General features: G+C 55.9%; 1 protein-coding gene across 1 annotated transcript in view; it reads left to right on the top strand.

Moving 5' to 3' along the window:
* Positions 1-616: 616 nt before the first annotated feature.
* The window catches only part of LOC104560380 (fer-1-like protein 4), a 38,054-nt gene continuing 20,152 nt past the window's right edge, over positions 617-18,518 (top strand). The window contains exons 1-24 of the mRNA XM_062008884.1: positions 617-695; positions 789-844; positions 1,620-1,708; positions 3,605-3,704; positions 4,452-4,543; positions 5,300-5,341; positions 5,433-5,600; positions 6,117-6,177; positions 6,293-6,424; positions 6,546-6,608; positions 7,491-7,575; positions 7,864-8,023; positions 8,222-8,405; positions 9,102-9,288; positions 10,241-10,605; positions 11,152-11,260; positions 11,909-12,107; positions 12,992-13,112; positions 13,693-13,793; positions 14,340-14,427; positions 15,621-15,737; positions 16,915-17,067; positions 17,584-17,767; positions 18,217-18,341. Coding sequence (XP_061864868.1) covers positions 617-695; positions 789-844; positions 1,620-1,708; positions 3,605-3,704; positions 4,452-4,543; positions 5,300-5,341; positions 5,433-5,600; positions 6,117-6,177; positions 6,293-6,424; positions 6,546-6,608; positions 7,491-7,575; positions 7,864-8,023; positions 8,222-8,405; positions 9,102-9,288; positions 10,241-10,605; positions 11,152-11,260; positions 11,909-12,107; positions 12,992-13,112; positions 13,693-13,793; positions 14,340-14,427; positions 15,621-15,737; positions 16,915-17,067; positions 17,584-17,767; positions 18,217-18,341 — 3,060 coding nt within the window. The remainder of the gene's footprint in view (positions 696-788; positions 845-1,619; positions 1,709-3,604; positions 3,705-4,451; positions 4,544-5,299; positions 5,342-5,432; positions 5,601-6,116; positions 6,178-6,292; positions 6,425-6,545; positions 6,609-7,490; positions 7,576-7,863; positions 8,024-8,221; positions 8,406-9,101; positions 9,289-10,240; positions 10,606-11,151; positions 11,261-11,908; positions 12,108-12,991; positions 13,113-13,692; positions 13,794-14,339; positions 14,428-15,620; positions 15,738-16,914; positions 17,068-17,583; positions 17,768-18,216; positions 18,342-18,518) is intronic.

The raw sequence follows: 18,518 nt of genomic DNA on the forward strand, positions 1-18,518 counted from the left end.
TTCAGAGCAGCCTGGCATTGCAAAGCCATGAGTCACTGCTGGTGTTTGGGAGCTGGGTTGGTCACCCTCAGCTGCCTGCCCAGGTGAGGTGGGTGTTTGCTGCTGAGGGGCAGAGACACATCATGGAATCCCTGAATGGGGGTGGGAAGGGACCTCTAAAGATGATCTGGTCCAACCTCTCTTCTACAGCAGGTTCCCCTCGCTCAGGGGCACAGGAATGTGTCCAGGTGGGTTTGGAAACCTCCCAAGAAGGAGCCTCCACACCCTCCCTGGGCAGCCTGGGCCAGGGCTCCCCCACCCTTTCAGTAAAGTGTTTCCTGGTGTTCCAGGGGAACTTTGTGTGTTCCAGCTTATGTCCATTACCCCTGGTGCTGTCACCAGCCCTCTGTGGAACAAAGAGCGGCCCCATGCTCATGACTCTCGACTCTCGCCCTTGATTTGCTGAGGCCCCCCTCAGCCTTCCCTCGGCTTCTGCCCGCCTCAGGGCCTCCGCCCGGGGGCACGGTTGTGCCGTGTGCGGTGCCGGGACAGGAGCGCCGGGCACAGGCCGGGCCGCGGGAGGCGGAGCGGCCGGGCGAGTCGGGGCCGAGCGGGGCCGGCGCGGGGCTCGGGCCCCATGGCGCTCAGCGTCGGCGTGCGGCGGCTGTGGCGGCTGCCGGGCCGCGGCGAGCGCCAGGTGCAGCTCAGCTTCCGAGGTGGGCCCCGGCCGGGCGGGGGGCGGCGGGGACGGCGCGGGACAGGCTCGGGCGGCCCCGCGGCGCCTCACGCCCCCCTGTCTCCTTCCCAAGGCTTCACCCAGAAGACGAGGAAGATCCGCTGCGGCTCGGAGGCCGTCTTCGGGGAGGTGAGGGCAGAGAGGGGAGGTGAGGGCAGAGAGGGGAGGTGAGGGCAGAGAAGGGGATGAGGGCAAAGTGAGGTGTGCGGGGCGCGGGGGTCCCTCCACAGCATCGGTGGGATGGGACGGGATGGGATGGGGTGGGGTGGCATGGGATGGGATGGGGTGGGATGGGACGGGACGTGGCGGCTGTGGGGTGTGGGAGGGGGCCGGGGGCGCAGGGCAGCGTCAGCCCACGTTCCTCACGGCCGGTCAGAGCTTGGCTGTACCAGAGCAGCAGGGAATTCTCAGCACCTGGATCTCTCCCATCCCGCCTGGATGCCTCTGTGCTCCATGGAGAAAGGAGAAGGATTCAGGGGCAGGAGGGCCCTTTCCCTCTTGCCAGCCTCAAGGCAGTTGGGCACTTTGGGTGTGAGGTGAATTGCAGCCTCAGGGGATCTCATCCATGGTACCTTCCTCATGCACCGTCTCACCCTGCAGCCAGCTCAGCCACCGCAGCAGGCACCTGCATCCTCCTCTTTCCACATGATGCTGTGGCTGCTTTAGCAGCTGACCTACAGCTGTGTGCTGCTGGAGGGGTTCTCACTCCCTCCCCATCCCTTCCTCCATTGCGAGCTGCAGGGTCTGCCCTGGCCAGCAGGAAAATAACTGCCCACCCCAGCAGCTTTTTGTGATGGTCAGTGGTTTGGTCACCTTGCAGAGGAGACCAATGAGCCACGTGGGAAACGTGGGAAAGCGTGTCTGGGAATGACCTGTCGTCTCTCTCCCCTCTGTTTGTTTGTAGCTCTTTCGCTGGTCTCACTACGGGAAGCTGGCTGTGGGAGAAATGCTGTCCATTAAGGTTTACAACTGCAGCAAGGTCTTCAGTAACAGGTGGGTGCTCTGGTTGTTGAGTGACCAGCAGAAGTGGGGGAAGAGACACACTGAGCTTTAAGTGTTCTACTGAGGAAGTAGAAACTGTTTCTTGCCAATTTGATGGAAGGATGATGAGCAGGATGTGAGTTACAGGAGGGAGATGGAGCTGGTTGTTTGGGTGAGGCAGCAGTGCTGCATATAGTAAGTTAAATAAGGGCAATGCTTGAGGGCCAGCAGTAGCAGGGAGTAACCTAAGGATCCAGATCAGGACCCCCAGGTGGGACAAAAAATAGAGCTCCAAGGACAGGACTTGCAGCAGTGGGAACCTGTTTCCACCCTGTAGATCCGTGTGGTGGCTGTGAGCGTGCTGTACCCAAGTTCAACATACCTCTCCCTGGGGAAAAGCCCTGAGCCTCTGGTAGTGTGGTTTAACCTTCAGCCAGATCAGTCAGGACTTAAGATGCTTCTGGGTATCACAGACACAACACTGTGAACTCTGGAGCTCTTCCAGCAGTTGTCAAACACCTCAGGGAATTCCAGGATACAACCTTTGCCAAGTCAGAGAGGGTGTGGAGGAAACAGGCAAATGAAGCACGTGGGAGATGCTTAAAGATAAAGCCAGAGCAGAAAATGTGACTGAACTTTGTGTCACTCTTTACTGTGTGCTTTCCTTATGGGAGCTGGATCAGAGGAGTTGTCTCTGACTGAAATGTCAATAGAAACTGCTATGGGACAAATAAAGAAACCAAATAGTAATGAGTCACCAGGACCCTCTGGCACTGGGCAAAGAAGCACAGTGGGAAATGAGTGGGCTGGCACTGAACAGCATCTACCACACACCTGCAGTGTACTGTGTTGATCTGTGGGCTCTGGGCTTGTGAGTGTACAGCCTTTCTGTGGCAACAGCACCAAGCTGGAGAGGAGGGGGGTGAGCAGAGAGACTCCTTCTTTGGGAAGAGGAGACAGACTCTGTGTCTTGGAGAAGAGGGTAGTGAGAGGGAATAGGAGAGATCAGCAGCTCACAGGTGAAGTGGAGGTGATTTGGGAAAGATTCCTCCTCAGTCCTGGTCCCAGGCAGGCAGGGAAAGGCTCTGCTGTGCTTCCCAGCAGGCAGGAGGCAGCTGTGCTGCAGGCAGGGCTCAGCTTGGTGGTCCTCAGAGCTGCCCCGGGGAGATGGAGGCTGATGTTCACAGGGGCTGTGGGCAGCAGTAATACTCAGTGTGTTTGGAGTGGCCGAATGTGACCCTGATGCATTGCTGCTGCTCAGAGGGAGGCAGATGGCACTGCCCTAGGGAGAAAGCCCTTTGGAGCAGATAAATGTTGGTCTCATTTGCTGCAGACATCCCTATAGCTATGGCTTAATGTCCTGTTTCTGTATTTTCTTGTGTGGAGCCTCTGCTTCCCAGTTGTGTCTGGGAAGAGCCACCCCAGCTCTGGCTCCTGCGAGGCCCAGTGATGAGATAAGAGGAAATGAGCTCAAATTGCCCCAGGGGAGGTTGAGGTTGGAGCTGAGGCAGAGGTTTTTCCCTGAGAGGGGTGTCAGCCCCTGTGCCAGGCTGCCCAGGGAGGTGGGGAAGTCCTCAGCCCTGGAGGGATCCCAAAGCTGTGGAGCTGAGGTGCTGAGGGCCAGGGGTTAGTGATGGGCTGGGCAGGGTGAGGGGAGGGTTGAGACTCCATGAGTTTCAAGAGCTTCTTCAACCAAAGCTGTTCTGTGATTCTCTGAAGCCTGCCCTGCTGCAGGGTCAGTGGGTCTTAGGTATTTGAGCTGTCTGATTCCCTGTGCAAAGCACTGTGGCAGTGGGCTGCCCTCACTGCAGCATGGAGGGGCTCTGGGCAGGAGGGCAGAGCCCCTGGCACTCTCTTCCCCAGGAGACATTGATAGTATGTGGGGTGTTGCCTCTGGCTTTGTTCCAGGCTCCTTGGCACCCTTGTCCTCAGCCTTCAGCACCTGGTGACTGCTGGGAGGCTGATCCTCCGTGAGGCCCTTGTCGACAGGAACCACAGAGTCACTGGGGTAAGTCCTCCCAGCTGTGGGCCATCAGGAAGACTTTGTGGGGGGGCAGAGCTATGACCTCACCAGCCTGTACGTCCCCTTCAGCTAGAAACATCATCTCCTCCACAGCTGCAACTTTGGCCTCTGCTGGGAGGTCCCTGTGAGTTTGTTGGTTGGAGAGCAGGCTGCTCACCTGCAGAGCAGGGTTTGGCAGCCCTCTGCTGGCTGTGCTGATACTCGCACACTCTCCTGGCTGTCCTTCAGCACTAACACCAGGCCAATGTCTCTTGTGATGCAGATCCTGGGTGTGCTTGTGGCTTCTGTGATGCTTTAAGCCAAACTGTCATACTTGTGGATGCTCTGCCAGCTGCCTCCTGCCTCCCACAGAGAGGCCAGACCCCAGCACTTTGGTTGACTCTGCTGCAGGGCTGTTCCACTTTCCTGGTCAGAAATGCCTCGGAGTGGCTCTCATGGGCTTCTCTGAGGTCTATTTTAGATTTGGAAACTTGATTCAGCTTTTAGTCACTGAATCCTGGAGTCTGGGAAGCTGTAGGGGAGAGAGTTTGGGTAACTCCAGCTTGTTGATGGAGGCAGACAAGGTCTTGTATAAATAGGCTCCTTGTGTGATTGTGAGCCATTTCCTTCCCCCTCTTTTGACCAGCATCTCACTTATTTTTCTCCTACTCTCTCTTATTCCTCTTTCCTGGGACATTTCTGCAGTTGTTTCCTGCTGCCAAGCACTCAGGCAGTTTTGTGTTCTGTTTGCAGATCTACATTGAGTTGGATTTGCGCTACCAGCCTCCAGATGGCTCGGCTGGGACCTGGGTTGAAGAGGACTTTGTCTATCACATGAAAGATAGGTACTGAAATCCTGGGAGGAACAGATTCCCAGGCAGTCTGTACAGCTGCCTTTGCCTGTGGCAGCCTTTGGGATACAATCCAGCCTCCTCAGTGACTCTCTGCCTCTGGCCAGGCTTATGATAGGCTGAGACACGAGCACTCTGCAACTCCCTGACAGGAGGCTGCAGTGAGATGGGGATCAGTCTCCTCTCCCAAGCTACAAGCAACAGGACAAAAAGAAGTGTGCTCAGGTTGCCCCAGGGGAGGTTGAGATTGGAGCTGAGGTAGAACTGTTTCCCTGAGAGGGGTGTCAGCCCCTGTGCCAGGCTGCCCAGGGAGGTGAGGGAGTGCCCAGCCCTGGAGGGATCCCAAAGCTTTGGAGCTGAGGTGCTGAGGGCCAGGGGTTAATTGTGGCTTGGCAGGGTGAGGGGAGGGCTGCAACTCCAGGAGTTTCAAGAGCTTCTCCAGCCCAAATGATTCTATGATGGCTGCTCTACAGAAGCAATAAGTGAGCAGAGGTCTTGGAAAGAAGACACTTTGTTTTCACAAAGAGCCTGTGACTGCAATAACCCTGAGAAAACCCTCCAAACCCACCTGGGCACATTCCTGTGCCCCCTGATTGAGGGGAAACTGCTTTAGCAGGGGATTGGGCTGGATGAGCTCTGCAGGGTCCTGCCAACCCCCAGCACTCTGGGATTCTGTGGTGCTATGAAGTGCATCAGTGAACAGCCACAACACGCTGCTTTTGTCAGCTCAGCATCTCTTTTTTCTTACAGCTCTGAGTTAACCATCCGCAACCCTGGGTTTGAGGAGCTGGAGTGAGTATCTCCCTGAGTGTACCAGCTCAGCCTCCTGGGCAGAGGGCAGTGCACAATCCCTTTGTTGGGCTGATGTGGTGGGGGTTTGCAGGTCAGCTGAGGGGCCGAGAGCGAGTGAGCTGGACAGGAGGGCTGCCACGCTGGGCAGGAAGCTGGCAAAAGGCCTGGACACTGAAGAGGAAGAAGAAGAGGAAGAAGAAGATTTCTACGATGTGTCTGAGATGGAGGTCTCAGGCATTGTCTTCAGCCCTGTGAGGAGGTATCCATGGCATGCTCTTCTCTCTTGCCCCTGCTTACCCCTGGGATGGAAAGCTGGAGCACAAAAAGTTCCACTGGCACGGGAGGAGAAAGTCCTTTGGTGCTGAGGTGAGGGAGCCCTGGCCCAGGCTGCCCAGGGAGGGTGTGGAGGCTCCTTCTTGGGAGGTTTCCAACCCCACCTGGACAGATTCCTGTGCCCCCTGATTGAGGGGAACCTGGCTTTAGCAGAGGATTGGGCTGGATGAGCTCTGCAGGGCCCTTCCCACCCCTTCCATTCTGGGATTCTGTGATAAGGTGCCAGCTCATGGGGAATCCTGCATCTCCTGGCATTCTGCTTCTGCAGTGTCACAATCCTTCAGTCTCCAAAGGCCCCAGACAGGGACTGTGGGGATTGTGCTTGTTCCCTGGGCAAGGAGCCATTTTTTGCTACAGCTTTTATTGCTGCCTTTGGTGTGGGGGCTGGCTCAAGACCCTGGAGATGAAGGGACCCGCTCACCCAGGTTGTTTCTCTGTGCAGCCGCTCCAGACTCTGCTCTGCACGGGACCTTTTTGCCACCCCAACCCCACAGAGCTTCCAGGTACTGCCACGCTGGGTGCATGGCACTCGCTGACTGGGGCTGTTCCAGCAGCTCAAGGTGGAGCTGGAAACAAAAAGGGTGCTGATCCCAAGCTTTTCTCCCACATTTTTCTCAGGTTGGGGTTAATATCATTGAAGCACAGAAGCTGGTGGGGGTGAACATTAACCCCTTCGTGGTAGTCAGAGTTGGAGAGGAGAAGAGACACACAGCGACACAGAAGTCAACAAACTGCCCCTTCTACAATGAAGTATGTGATAGGGACAGAGGCTCTGTCCTGTATCCCAGGTGGTGGGGGCATCCTGCCAGGGGATGCTCTCAGGAGCTGTGTTGGCAGCCTGGGGCTCAGCTCTCTTGCTCCTCTCTTTCAGTACTTTTTATTTGAATTCCATGAGCCAAGAGACGTTTTATTCCACAGACTCATAGAGATCTCGGTGAGTAGAGCCTCCTCTTCATCCTTCCTTGGTAACTGGTACAGCTCAACACTTCTGTGTGTAGGTGCTGGGAGTGATGGGGAAAGCACAGGTAGCAGTACCAGACAGGTTTTCCAGACAGAGGCATCTGCCCACCCTTCTGTGGCTGCAGTGGGGCAGAGATCTGGCCCTGCTCTGAGGCAGTGCTGGGCAGTGCTTCCTTTCCACCTCCTCCCTGCCAGATTTTCTCTGCATCCAGCGACTGAAGTAAGGCCTCTGGGGCAGTTTCTTGCCTGTTGCCTTGCTGCCCCGCTGGTTTCGGGGTGATTCTCTGGTGTCCTGTCTTGCTGTGTATTGGAATGGACATCTTTTAGCAGCCCTGACCTCCTCAGAGGTGTATGAAGGTGTCACCTGGCTGCCCACAGCTCTTGGTGTTCACAGAATCCCAGAGTGGTGGGGGTGGGAATGGCCCTGCAGAGCTGCTCCAGCCCAACCCCTTGCTAAGGCAGGTTCCTCTCGCTCAGGGGACACAGGAACGTGTCCAGGTGGGTTTGGAGACCTCCCAAGAAGGAGCCTCCACACGTTCCCTGAGCAGCCTGGGCCAGGGCTCCCTCACTTCAGCACCAAAGGAGTTTCTCCTGTTCCAGTGGAACTTCCTGTGCCATTGGCTTCTTGCCCACAAGGGCACATTGCTGCTCATGTTTAGTTTGTTATCAATCAGCACTCCCAGGTCCCTGTGCTGGAGCTGCTCTCCAGCAGGTCCCTCCCAGCCTGTCCTGGTTCAGGACTCTGTCCTGCACAGGTTCCTCTGTGCCCAACTTTCAGCCTGTGCAGATCCCTCTGAGTGGCAGCTCAGTCTCTGGTGCCTCAGCCAGTGCTGAGGGGGATTTGTGCTGTCTGCAGGTTTTTCACTCCAAGAAGATCCCGTTCCTGGGCACGTGCATCGGGACATTCAAGATGGATGTGCTGACAGTGTACAGCCAGCCAGGTGTGACTGACTGCACTCTCTGCCTGCTTCCTGGTCCCAGCTTTGGCCAAAGCTGAGGTTTCCTTTGTGCTCCTCTGGTCATGGCCCTGTCTTTAAAGCACTCAGGTCATATGAGGACCAGCACTTGCTTATCCTCCCAGCTGTCTGCTGACACCTTCTGCACCTGCAGAGGCTGGGGCAGAACAATCTGTGCAGATGTAGTCGGGATGGGAAATGGTAACCTGGGCTCTCCACTGGCAACCCCTTCCCCTTCCCCTTCCCCTTCCCCTTCTCTTCCCTTCCCTGTAGATCACAGGTTTTTCCAGAAGTGGGCTGTTATCAGTGACCCCACGGACACCCGGGCTGGCGTGAAGGGCTTTGTCAAGTGCAACATCTCTGTCACTGCCCGTGGGGACGTGGTGGGCTCTCTCCCCACCTCCTCCAGCAGCCGGGTTGAGGACATTGAGAGGTAGGTACAGTGTGAGCTCTCAGTCACGTCTCTCTTCACAGTACCCTCTTTTTTCCCCCTCATTCTTCCTTCTTCTGATGGGGAAAGACATAGAGAAAGAGACCTGTGGTGGAGCAGGATCCAAACCAGTCAGGGCATTTCACAGCATCGTGTTTCTTGGGCTCCAGGAGAGGGCTGGGAGATGAATTTGTCTTTTAGGAACCTGCTGCTGCCTAAGAGAGTCCCTGCAGAGAGACCCTGGGCCAGAGTCTGTGTCAAGCTGTACCGTGCCGAGGGCCTGCCCAGCATGAATGCAGGCATCATGGCTGGCTTCTCCAAGATCATCGGGGACAAAACAGTCTTTATCGATCCCTACATGCAGGTTTCCTTCTGTGGGCAGCAGGTGAGTCTGCTGGGGGGTGTGTGTGGGCTCAGGCTGCTCCTGGTGCTGCCAGGAGCCTCAAAGGCACTCAGCAATCCCCCTGGGTATAGCTGGGGAGAGCCCAAGGCCTGCTTTGGCCATGTGCCCGTGGATGGTGTCTGGCTGAGAAGGCTTTGATGGGACTTTTGTCTCTGCAGAGTGTTGCATGGGGGTCAGGCCCCAGCCCTGAGCACAGCCATGGGCTGTGCAGGCAGGGATTTCATATCCCTAAACGTAGGGAAAGGGGCAATAAATCCTGGAGCAGAAGTCCTCTCTGCAAGCTGGGCTCAGCTTTGGGAGAGTTTACTGAGCTAATGACTCTTTTCCTGTGGCCCATGCCGTGGTTTCTGGTCTTATGATGTCCATTAAGAATCAGAATCAGTCCCTGGGCAGCCTGGGGCTGCTCCCAAGCAACCCTGTGCCACCTCTGGGTCTGGTTGTGCTGTCTGCTTGCTTCCAGTGTTTCCCTTGGCTGTGCAGGGTATGGTAAGGGCTTTGGGACAGCCTCCCTTAATGAAGCACAGAAAGCAGTTGCTAGGATAGGGGCAGGAGCAGGGACCCCACCAGCTCCAGAGCCTGCCCAGCACCATCTAGCAGGCAGGGCAGAGAGGCTCTGAGGCACCCTGTGCTCTGGCTGCCAGCTGGGGCTACATGGTTATCACACCTTCTTCTTCCCAGGGGGAAACATCAGTGGAGACCAACACCACTGAGCCTGAGTGGAACGAGCAGATCAGCTTCATTGAAATGTTCCCACCTCTGGCCAGGAAGATCAAAGTCCAGATTCTGGATGATGCCAACGTGGGTGATGTGGCCATTGCTACACACTACATTGACCTGCAGCAGATCTCAGACCCTGGCAGGAATGGTGAGGCTTGACACAGTGACCCCAGGGCTTGGCATGGTGACCTCAGAGCTTGGCATGGTGACCTCAGGGCTTGGCATGGTGACCCCAGGGCTTGCATAGTGACCCCAGGGCTTGGCATGGTGACCCCAGAGCTTGGCATGATGACCCCAGGGTCTGGCATGGTGACTCCAGGGCTTGACATAGTGACTCCAGGGTTTGGCATGGTGACCCCAGGGTCTGGCATGGTGACTCCAGGGCTTGGCATGGTGACCCCAGGGCTTGGCATGGTGACCCCAGAGCTTGGCATGGTGACCCTGGGGATGGGTGTCCTGGGCAGCCCCGTGTCTGCAGCCTCTGCTCAGCCACAGTGGTTTCCAGGAGGTGGGAGCAGTAGTAGGATGGAGTTCCTTTTCTTCCCAGCAGCTGCCCCAGGGCTGTGGTTTGGGTTTCTGCTCAAGAGAAGGCTGATACAGGGATGTTTTGGGCATTGCTGAGCAGGGCTGTGCAGCACCGAGGCTGTTCCTGCTTCTCTGCTTCACCCTGTCCCAGCAGGCAGTGGGCTGGGGGAGCAGGGGGGGAAGCTGGTGTGTGCACAAGGAGCTGGGAGGGAAGCTGGCCAGGAGAGCTCATCCCATGTAGCCAAAGGGCTCTTCCATAGCACAGGCCATCGTGGCCAGTGCAGAAACTGGGGGGTTGTTGGGGAGGGGGGTCATCGGTCCACAGGTGGGGAGCAACTGCCTTGGGCAGCACTTGTCTGCTCTGGGGCTTTGTTTTTCTTAGTGATATGATTATATTTCGTTCTTTTTGCTCTTGTTCTAGTTTAGTTGACATTTCCTTTCCTGCTGCCCCTCCCCATGCCACGGGAGCTGTGGGAAGGGGCAGTGAGGGCGCAGTGCCTGGGGGTGATGTCCTTGGGGGAAGGTCTCTGCAGCAGCACCTTGGGGGTAACTGGGCTCCATCCTTATCACTGCAGGCTTTAACCCCACGTTTGGCCCAGCCTGGGTGAACCTGTATGGCTCCCCCCAGAACTCAGCCCTGCGAGATGTTCACAGGAGCCTCAACGAGGGCATGGGCCAGGGCGTCTGGTACCGCGGGCGCCTCCTCCTGGCCGTCACCGTGGAGATCTTCAGCAGCCCCAGCGTGCCAGAGAGGAAGCTTGGGGACAAGACAAAAGGTGCCCTGGGCAAACTGAAGCTGAAGAAGAAAAGTAAGAAAGCCAAGGAGAAAGCCAAAGAGCGGAGCCAGCTGCAGGGAAAGGAGGAGGCTGCGGGCTCTCAGGAGGCTGAGCAGCCTGAGGAGGTCACGGTGGAGGTGGAAGAGCTTCATCCACTCCCTGAGGTGAGTCCTGCTGTGCCCAGGCCTCATGGGGAGGAGGCAGTGGAATCACAGGCTGGTGTGACAGGGCTGGGCACTCCCAGCCTGCCCGTTGCTGGGCCACCTGGGGCTCTCTGAGCCTCTGCAAGGGCTGAGGCCTCCCCAGCAGCCCCCACACTGCAGGTAGACTCATGTGGGTGGTATTCCTGGGGCACAGCTGCCCTTGAACATGTACTTTTTCTTCCCTAAAGCCACGAAGTTGTGGGCTGGCTCTGGATCTGTGCTTGGGCTGGGAAGGACAGGCAAGGTGCAGCTGTGTTGGTACAGCAGCCATCCCTTAGCCTTCAAACCTGCTGAGTGGCTCCACACAAGCAGCAGCCAAAGCTGTGGCTCTGCACCAGGCCTCAGCATTTCCAAGAGAAGTTGCCCCACATCTGGCAGCCTAACATCCCCCAATGTTCCTTGGGATGGCTGACAGGCACTGGCCATGCCCTGGTGCCCTCTGAATTTCTGCTGAGGCAGTATTTTGGCCCATGAGGCCCATGTGCTGATTTCTGTCTCCTTGTTCAGAATGCATTGGGAAGGAAGGAGGAATTCCTCCTCTTTGCTGCTTTCTTTGAAGCCACTATGATGGATTCCTCTCTCAACAACAAGCCTGTCAGCTTTGAGGTCTCCATAGGTGAGTATTCTCCAGGGGTCTGTGTCCAGAAGCTGTGGAAACAGTGCAAATCTCCCACTGCCAGCTTTTGCACAGCTCTGACATCAAAGCAGGGACTTGGGAAGGGTGGAGGATGAGCCCAGGGAGTATGCACAGTGCTTTAATTCCCTTAAAAGTCTGGGTGTTCTCCTATGAGACTGGGGATTTGCAGTATTTCTATGAGCTGCCTGTTTGAGAAGCTTTCTTTAGTGAGAAGAAGAGGTTGGAGGGAGGCAGAGGAGGGGAAGTTGGGATGCTGGGCTTGATCTTGTGGTGTGGAGGATCTGTGACAGTGGGTGATGGGGAAGCAGTGGTAGGAGAGCAGATCCAAGCCCCCACCTGCTAAGCTGGAAGAGTGGAAATGCTGATGCAGATCCCAGTGCAGGGCTGTTGGTGGCAGTTAGCAGGGGCTCGGGGGAGCTGGTGGAACTTGAAGGCACACACAAGGACTCCTCTCCCTCTCAAACCTCCTGTGTGATGCTTTGATGGGTGGCTGTTACTGCACTGCTAGTTCCAAAAGCTGTGTGTGCCCATGTGCTTCCCTTGGCAGGAGGGTTGCATTCTGATTTTTCAAGCTACCAAGCTTGGTTAACAATGGTCACACTTATCTGTCTAATGCTTAACTTCAAGGAAACTATGGCAAAGCTGAAGAGGTTGTGACCAAAGCAGGGAGGAAAGTGGAAAAGGGAGAAGTGAAAGAAGAAAAACAGCCTTTGCTGGACCCTGGTTCAGATGGTGAGCTGGATGTTGAAGTCCTGGCCCCAACTTCAGCAGCACAGAACAAGTCAGTGACAAAGAGCCAGAGAGCAGAGCCCATGCAGTATGACAGGTGAGTCTTCTCTGTCCTTTCCCACCTGCTGTGCTCCTGCCCTAGCTTCCCAGGATGATTATTCCAGATCTTATTAGTGTTCTGCTCAGCAGTGTGAGTGCTGTGCAGGTGCTTCCCCTCTGCAGCCCTGCAGCTTGCCATGGCCTAGCTGGCTGCCATTGCCATTAGCCCTACAGGCTCTACAGTGTCTGCTTTGTGTGTGCAGGTGGCCAAGGACAGGGTCCTGGGGAAGCTGTGACCCATCAGTGACAGCAGTCCCCTTACTGGTTAATGAGCAGCATCCTCAGGGCTTGACTCCAGCAAGGAGGAAGGAGGGGAGTACTCTGGAGCACTCTAGCAAATGCTGTCCTGTGTTGGGCAGGAAAGACACATAGACAGGCTCTCCTGGTGATCCATTTGCTGCACAGACCATGGGCCCCAGACCATGCTGTGTCCTGGTATTTGCATTGTGAATCCTGGGGCAGCTGCAAGAGATCTGGGCAGCTCCCATCAGCCTTGTTCATCTGTCTGATGGATACCTGTGTGGTAGTTTGGGATGGCAAAGGGCAGATGCAGCAGCAGCTTGCACCCATGTCTGTGGTGCAGAGCCCAAACCATACAGTCATTGAATCATTTTGGTTGGAAAAGCCCTTCAAGCTCCTGAATTCCCAGCCCTCTCCTCACCCTGCCCAGCCTACCGCTAACCCCTGGCCCTCAGCACCTCAGCTCCAGGGCTCTGGGATCCCTCCAGGGCTCTGGGATCCCTCCAGGGCTGGGGACTCCCCCAGCTCCCATTTCCTCTTGTCTTAATCATCCCATTGTGTTTGAGGAGGGCAGAGCCCAGGTGCTGCTCCCTGTGCTGGGTATGACATGGCACATTCTTTCTCCTGTGCTCAATCCCTCAGGTCATACAGTTGCCTGCCCATGATGCATGAGAAGCCCTGTGTGTACGTGTGGAGCTACTGGGAGGATCACACCTGGAGACTCTTCATTTCCAACTGGATTGTCAAGCTGGCTGAGCGTCTGGTAATGTGTTGAGGGGTTCTGTCTGTGACTGCTTCCCCTGCAGCACATGCAGTTGCTCTGTGAGACATTTGTCTTAAACATCCTCACTCCCCATGTGAGTCTGTCTCTTGTAGGGCTCAGATGCACCTGCCCTTCAGATGTGGGGGGTAGGGCAGTGGTAGAGCCCCTGCTCATGCTGTGCCACAGCACTTGTGTCTCCTGGAGGTGTGAGGGAGGGGACATTGTGACAAAAAGCTCCTCTACTGCCAGTCCTGAGCTGCCTGTGTACAGGGAGAAGCTGCTCAGGCAGCCTTAGGCTGCCAGCAGGATGGTGCAGTCTCTTCCCATGTCCCCATCTTTCCCTTTTGGGCTTACAAATCCCAAAGGAGAGCTTGCCAATGTTTCAGGGGCTGCTCAGGGACTGATACAAGAGGTGTCATAACAACCAGTGCTAAGGCTATGCCAGGCTCCAGAGTCCCTGCAGCACTCTCAAGGTCTGCAGCTCCCCAGGAGGGCACAAGCCCTTGGAGAGTCGTTCCAGCGTTTCACTCTGATCTCATGGCCAGACACAAGCTCCCTGAATGTTGTGCTTTCCCCACAGGACCAGGGGCTGGATAATGTGGAGAAACTCCTGAGAGGGCCAAAGGCTAAAGCAGAGGAACGTCTCAGGGAGGTGCTGGAGGAATTTGTAGCTGGCTGCAGGTTGGTATATCCCTGAGTTCCTAAGGCTTCTTGTTTGCAGGTTAGGTTGTCATATGGTGTTCTGCCTGGGCTGTGCACAGCCTGCTGTCTCATCCTCTTGAGGCAGATGAGTGGAAGGAAAGCAGGATGACCTGGGGAAAGGACCTTGTAGCTCTTCAGGGACTGGAGAGAAGACCCCAGTCCTGGGAAGTGCTGGGGACACAGACTGCAGCCTCAACGTTCCCAGCCTCCTGGGTCTTTCACTCCAGTCATGCAGACAAGAGACTGGTGTTTCAGTCCCTGTGACTGCCTGGTGGGGTCTGACACACTCCAGTCCCCAGCCTTGTGATGGCAACAGTAGAGAGGGAGCCTCAGGTGCTGAGCAATCCCCAGTCTACATCCCAGATCCAAAAGCTTGCAGGAGGGAGGGCACTGCAGAAAGGGGAGGTTCTGATGCTTCCAGGTTGGAACCAGCGATTTGGAACCTGTGCTGCTGCTGCTGTGTGAGCTGTGCTCTGCTTGCTGGGTGCAGGAGGTGCAGAGCCTGTCCTGCTTTTCTTGTTGCAGGCACTATTCCCTCAGTGCAGAGAGGAAAACAATGGCACATCCAACCAACCTCGACAGGTGTCGGACCAAGTACCTGATGCGCAACATCGTAAGCTGTGGGGCCGGGGGCCCAGGGGGGTGCTTCTGAAGGACCACCTGGGAATGGTGCTGAGGAAGACACTTGGGGCTCAGATGTGTGGGATCAGTTGCTCACAGGGTTTTACTGCCATTTCTGCTCAGAATAATACAAGGACTAGCAATGGCTGCCTCCAGTTTTGTGCAGATGCTGTGCCATGGTTCCATCTTTCCTCTCCTGTGAGGCTCGTGGGGCCTGAGCACATGCATGTTGCTTCCCAGTAGCTTGCTGGAGGTCATGTAGTGCAGGCTGTTCCTGCAGGTGGTTTGAGGGGAGCTCAGTGAGACCCTGAGTGCCCATGCAGCAGATCTACACCAGTGATCATGCCTGTCCCCAGTGAGGGGATATCATCAGGCACTCATAGTCCTGCAGACAAGGTGCTGAGGGCCATGGGTTAGTGGTGGACTTGTCAACATTGAGGAGGGGGCTTGGACTCCAGGAGCTTCAAGGGCTTTTGCAGCTGAAATGATGCTATGAGTCATGGCTGACAGCACAGGGATGTACTTCCAACACAGCACAGCAGAGCACAGCTGTAGTCATGGTGCCCATCAGACTACAAAGCTTGGAAAGGCTGACCAAAATGCACTGACAGCAGCAGGAAGGAAAATTTAGGCATATCCAGAGCCAGTTCTCTTCCCTCTGCCTCCCTCCACATTGTTCCCTGAGCTGTGGTGAAGGAATGCTGCTAAGTCTGAGACTCTGAAAGAGAGAACCAGCCCAGGAGATGAGTTTCCTGGCTTTGTCAGCCCATACTGGGCTTGCACCTGAATTCCTTCTGATCCTCAGCTGGCTTCACTATCAACAGATGGACATGAAGGCTCAGCCCTGTCTTCCAGTTTTGTATTCCCATAGTTCTGTGGCCCCAGTGTGAAGCTTGTCCCTGGCACCATCTGGAGCCTTAGGCCACCAGCTCCTTATTTATTCCTTATACATCTCTGTGGCCCAGGTGATGCAAGAGCTCATGGGATTCTGGTATAGGCAGAGCTGAGGAATTCCTGGAGTCTCTAGTTCACGGCACCTTCACTAAATGTCTCATAACAAGTCCAGAGAGGTTTGCTCTCAGCAGCTGGGGAGTGAGCTGGGGAGGTCAGGGCACAGGCTGGGCCACTGCTGGGTGGCAAGGCTGGGTCACAAGCAGGCATTTGGTGGCCACACTCTCTGTCCAGATCCTGTGTGCCAAGCAGGGGCTGCGTGTGAGGCGGCGGCTGACTCGAGCCAACGTCAGGGAGAAGGTGAAGGACACGAGGAGGATCCTGGCAAAGCTGCGCTTCATGGCTGAAGAGGTACAGCTGCTCCTGGGGCTCTGTTTGTGAGCAGGAGAGGGTGTCACAGAATCTCTGAGTGTTGGGTTGTTGAGTCTCCTTCTCTGGAGACATTCCAACCCAGCTGGATGAGTTCCTGTGTGCCCTACTCTAGGTGGTGCTGCTCTGGCAGGGGGGTTGCACTGGATGAGCTTTCAAGGTCCCTTCCAGCCCTTAGGATTCTGTGATTCTGTTGGGGGTGGGAAGGGCCCTGCAGAGCTGCTTCAGCCCCAGCCCCTGCTAAAGCAGATTCCCCTCGCTCAGGGGGCACAGATGTGTCCAGGTGGGTTTGGAGACCTCCCAAGAAGGAGCCTCCAAACCCTCCCTGGGCAGCCTGGGCCAGGGCTCCCTCACCTCAGCACCAAAGGAGTTTGTCCTCCAGTGCATTTCTTACACCTTTGGCTATGTGAGGGTAGACTTTAGCATGAAATGTTCCTCCTCACACCAGCAGCAGCAGAAGCTGTCCTGGGCTCCAGCCTCTCAGGTTGGCTGCAGCTGATCCTGAAAGGCACCTCCTCACATTTTGCTCCCTGCCATCAGGTGGGAACGTTGGTGTCTCTGTAGAGTCAGCCCTGCACATACACTTGCTACTTTTAATCCCTGCTTGGAGGCTGACCCTAGCTGACCTCAGGGAGATTCCAGACCATGGGATGTCCTGCTCAGCATGTAAAGTTGGGAAAGGAGGAGGAAGAGCAGGGTGTTTGGAGCATTTTGTCTTCCCAGGTCACTATGATGCAGGATGGAGCCTGCTGGCTATGGATGACCTGGCCCACCCATGGGATGTGGGCAATAGATTCTTTGCTTTATTTTGCTTGTATATGCAGCTTTTGCTTTCCCTATTAAACTGTCCTTATCTCAGCCCAGCAGTTTTCTCACTTTTTATCCTCTGATTCTCTCCCCCATCCCACTGGGTGAGTGGCTGTGTGGGGCTGAGCTGCTGCCTGGGCTTAAACCCCGACACCAGCAGAGCTATAGTGTAGGTCTGAGCCCTTCAGAAGCACATGCTCAGTGTTAGGCCCTTCCTTTGCTTCTGGATGCCCAAATCTCCAAGCAGCCATCAGTCCCTCCTGTGAGGAGGTGAAGCTTTCACTGTGTCAGTGGAGGAGGAGCAAGGTTTGTGCTGATCCTGTTCTGTGCTGTTGCTCTTTCCTCCCTCCAGCCCCAGTGCACCCTCCCTGATGTACTCATCTGGATGCTGAGCAACAACAGGCGTGTGGCATATGCAAGAATCCCTGCACAGAACATCCTCTACTCAGTAGTTGAAGAGGAGAAAGGCAAGGACTGTGGGAAGATCCAGACTGTCTTTATGAAGGTAGGGTTTATACCAAAGCAGTGTGCTCTTGCTTGATTCACGCTGCTTCTCCCTCTTTGCATCCAGCCCCCCTTCCTCTAATTGTGAAGTTCACAAGGAAACACAACTCTCCTCCCACCTCTGTCTGCCCTTTTGCCTCTGCCAACGTGGTGCCCTGGCTCTGTGCTCTTTGGTGGTCACTGGCTGATCATCTCAGTCTAAAGGCAGCATGGCTGAGATTGGAAACCTGCCAAACCTGAATGACAGGACAAGAGGAAACAGCCTCAAGTTGCCCCAGGGGAGGTTGAGTTTGGAGTTGAGGCAGAACTGTTTCCCTGAGAGGGGTGTCAGCCCTGTGCCAGGCTGCCCAGGGAGCTGGGGCAGTGCCCAGCCCTGGAGGGATCCCAAAGCCGTGGGGCTGAGGTGCTGAGGGCTGTGGGTCAGTGCTGGGCTGGGCAGGGTGAGGGAAGGGCTGGGACTGCAGCAGCTTCAAGGGCTTTAACAACCCAAATGATTCAACGATTCCTGTGCTTCCAGGTCCCTGGCTTACACACTGGGGAGCTCTTTGCCAAACTGGAAATCTACATGTGGCTTGGGGTCACCAAATATGCCAAGAACTGTTTGGCAGAGCTGCCTGAGGAGTTCAAGTACCTCTCTGAGAGTGGACAGGAGATAGTGCAGCTCTCGGCCTCCAGCCCTCCCAGCCGCCTCAGCAGGGATGGTGAGTGCAGATGAAGCACGGAGCTTGAGAGCAGGGGGGACAGGTCCTGGCAGGGCCAGTGCCCAAGGAACAGGACCTGATCTGTCAGCTCCACATGGTGTCCAAGGCGTGGCTGGGCCAGGCAGGTCCAGTTTGCTCTAGTGAGGACGTGTCCATGTGCTCACAGCAGGAGCAGTGGGCGTGGGGTCTGCCCTTTGCTGAGGCCTTGTGGTGCTTCCCCACAGCAAGTCACTGCACATTTCACGTGTCATGTCCTTCCCAGAGGTGTCTGAGGAGCCTGCTGAGCTTGTCTTGCTTGGCCAGACCTTTTGAGATGTGCTGACCTTCTGAGAGCCACAGTGAGGGCTCCTGCAAGTGGTGCCCATTCCTTGCAGGATGTGCCCCCTCCTGCCTGCTTGGAACTCTGTGCATTTTTTGGCCTCACACAGGACTTCTCTTTTTCTTACCAGATTTCAGCTACTTCCAGCTCCGAGCTCACCTGTACCAGGCTCGAGGGATCCTCCCTGCAGATGACAATGGCCTTTCAGATCCATTTGCCAGAGTGGTGTTTTCCACTCACTGCCAGACAACCAGGGTGAGACACTGAAACTCTTACCTCTGCCTTGGCAGGGGTTTGGGGAGCGAAAAGACATCATCACTGACCTGTTGAAGGCCAGAGCTGTGGCAGTCCTCCTGGAAATGGGGTAACTCCAGGCAGGAGGTATTCAGGGAACATTTGACAAAACCTGTGTGTCACTGAGCACAGTCTCAA

The sequence above is a fragment of the Colius striatus genome, chromosome 16, assembly GCF_028858725.1.
Source record: "Colius striatus isolate bColStr4 chromosome 16, bColStr4.1.hap1, whole genome shotgun sequence".
NCBI classification, from domain to species: domain Eukaryota; kingdom Metazoa; phylum Chordata; class Aves; order Coliiformes; family Coliidae; genus Colius; species Colius striatus.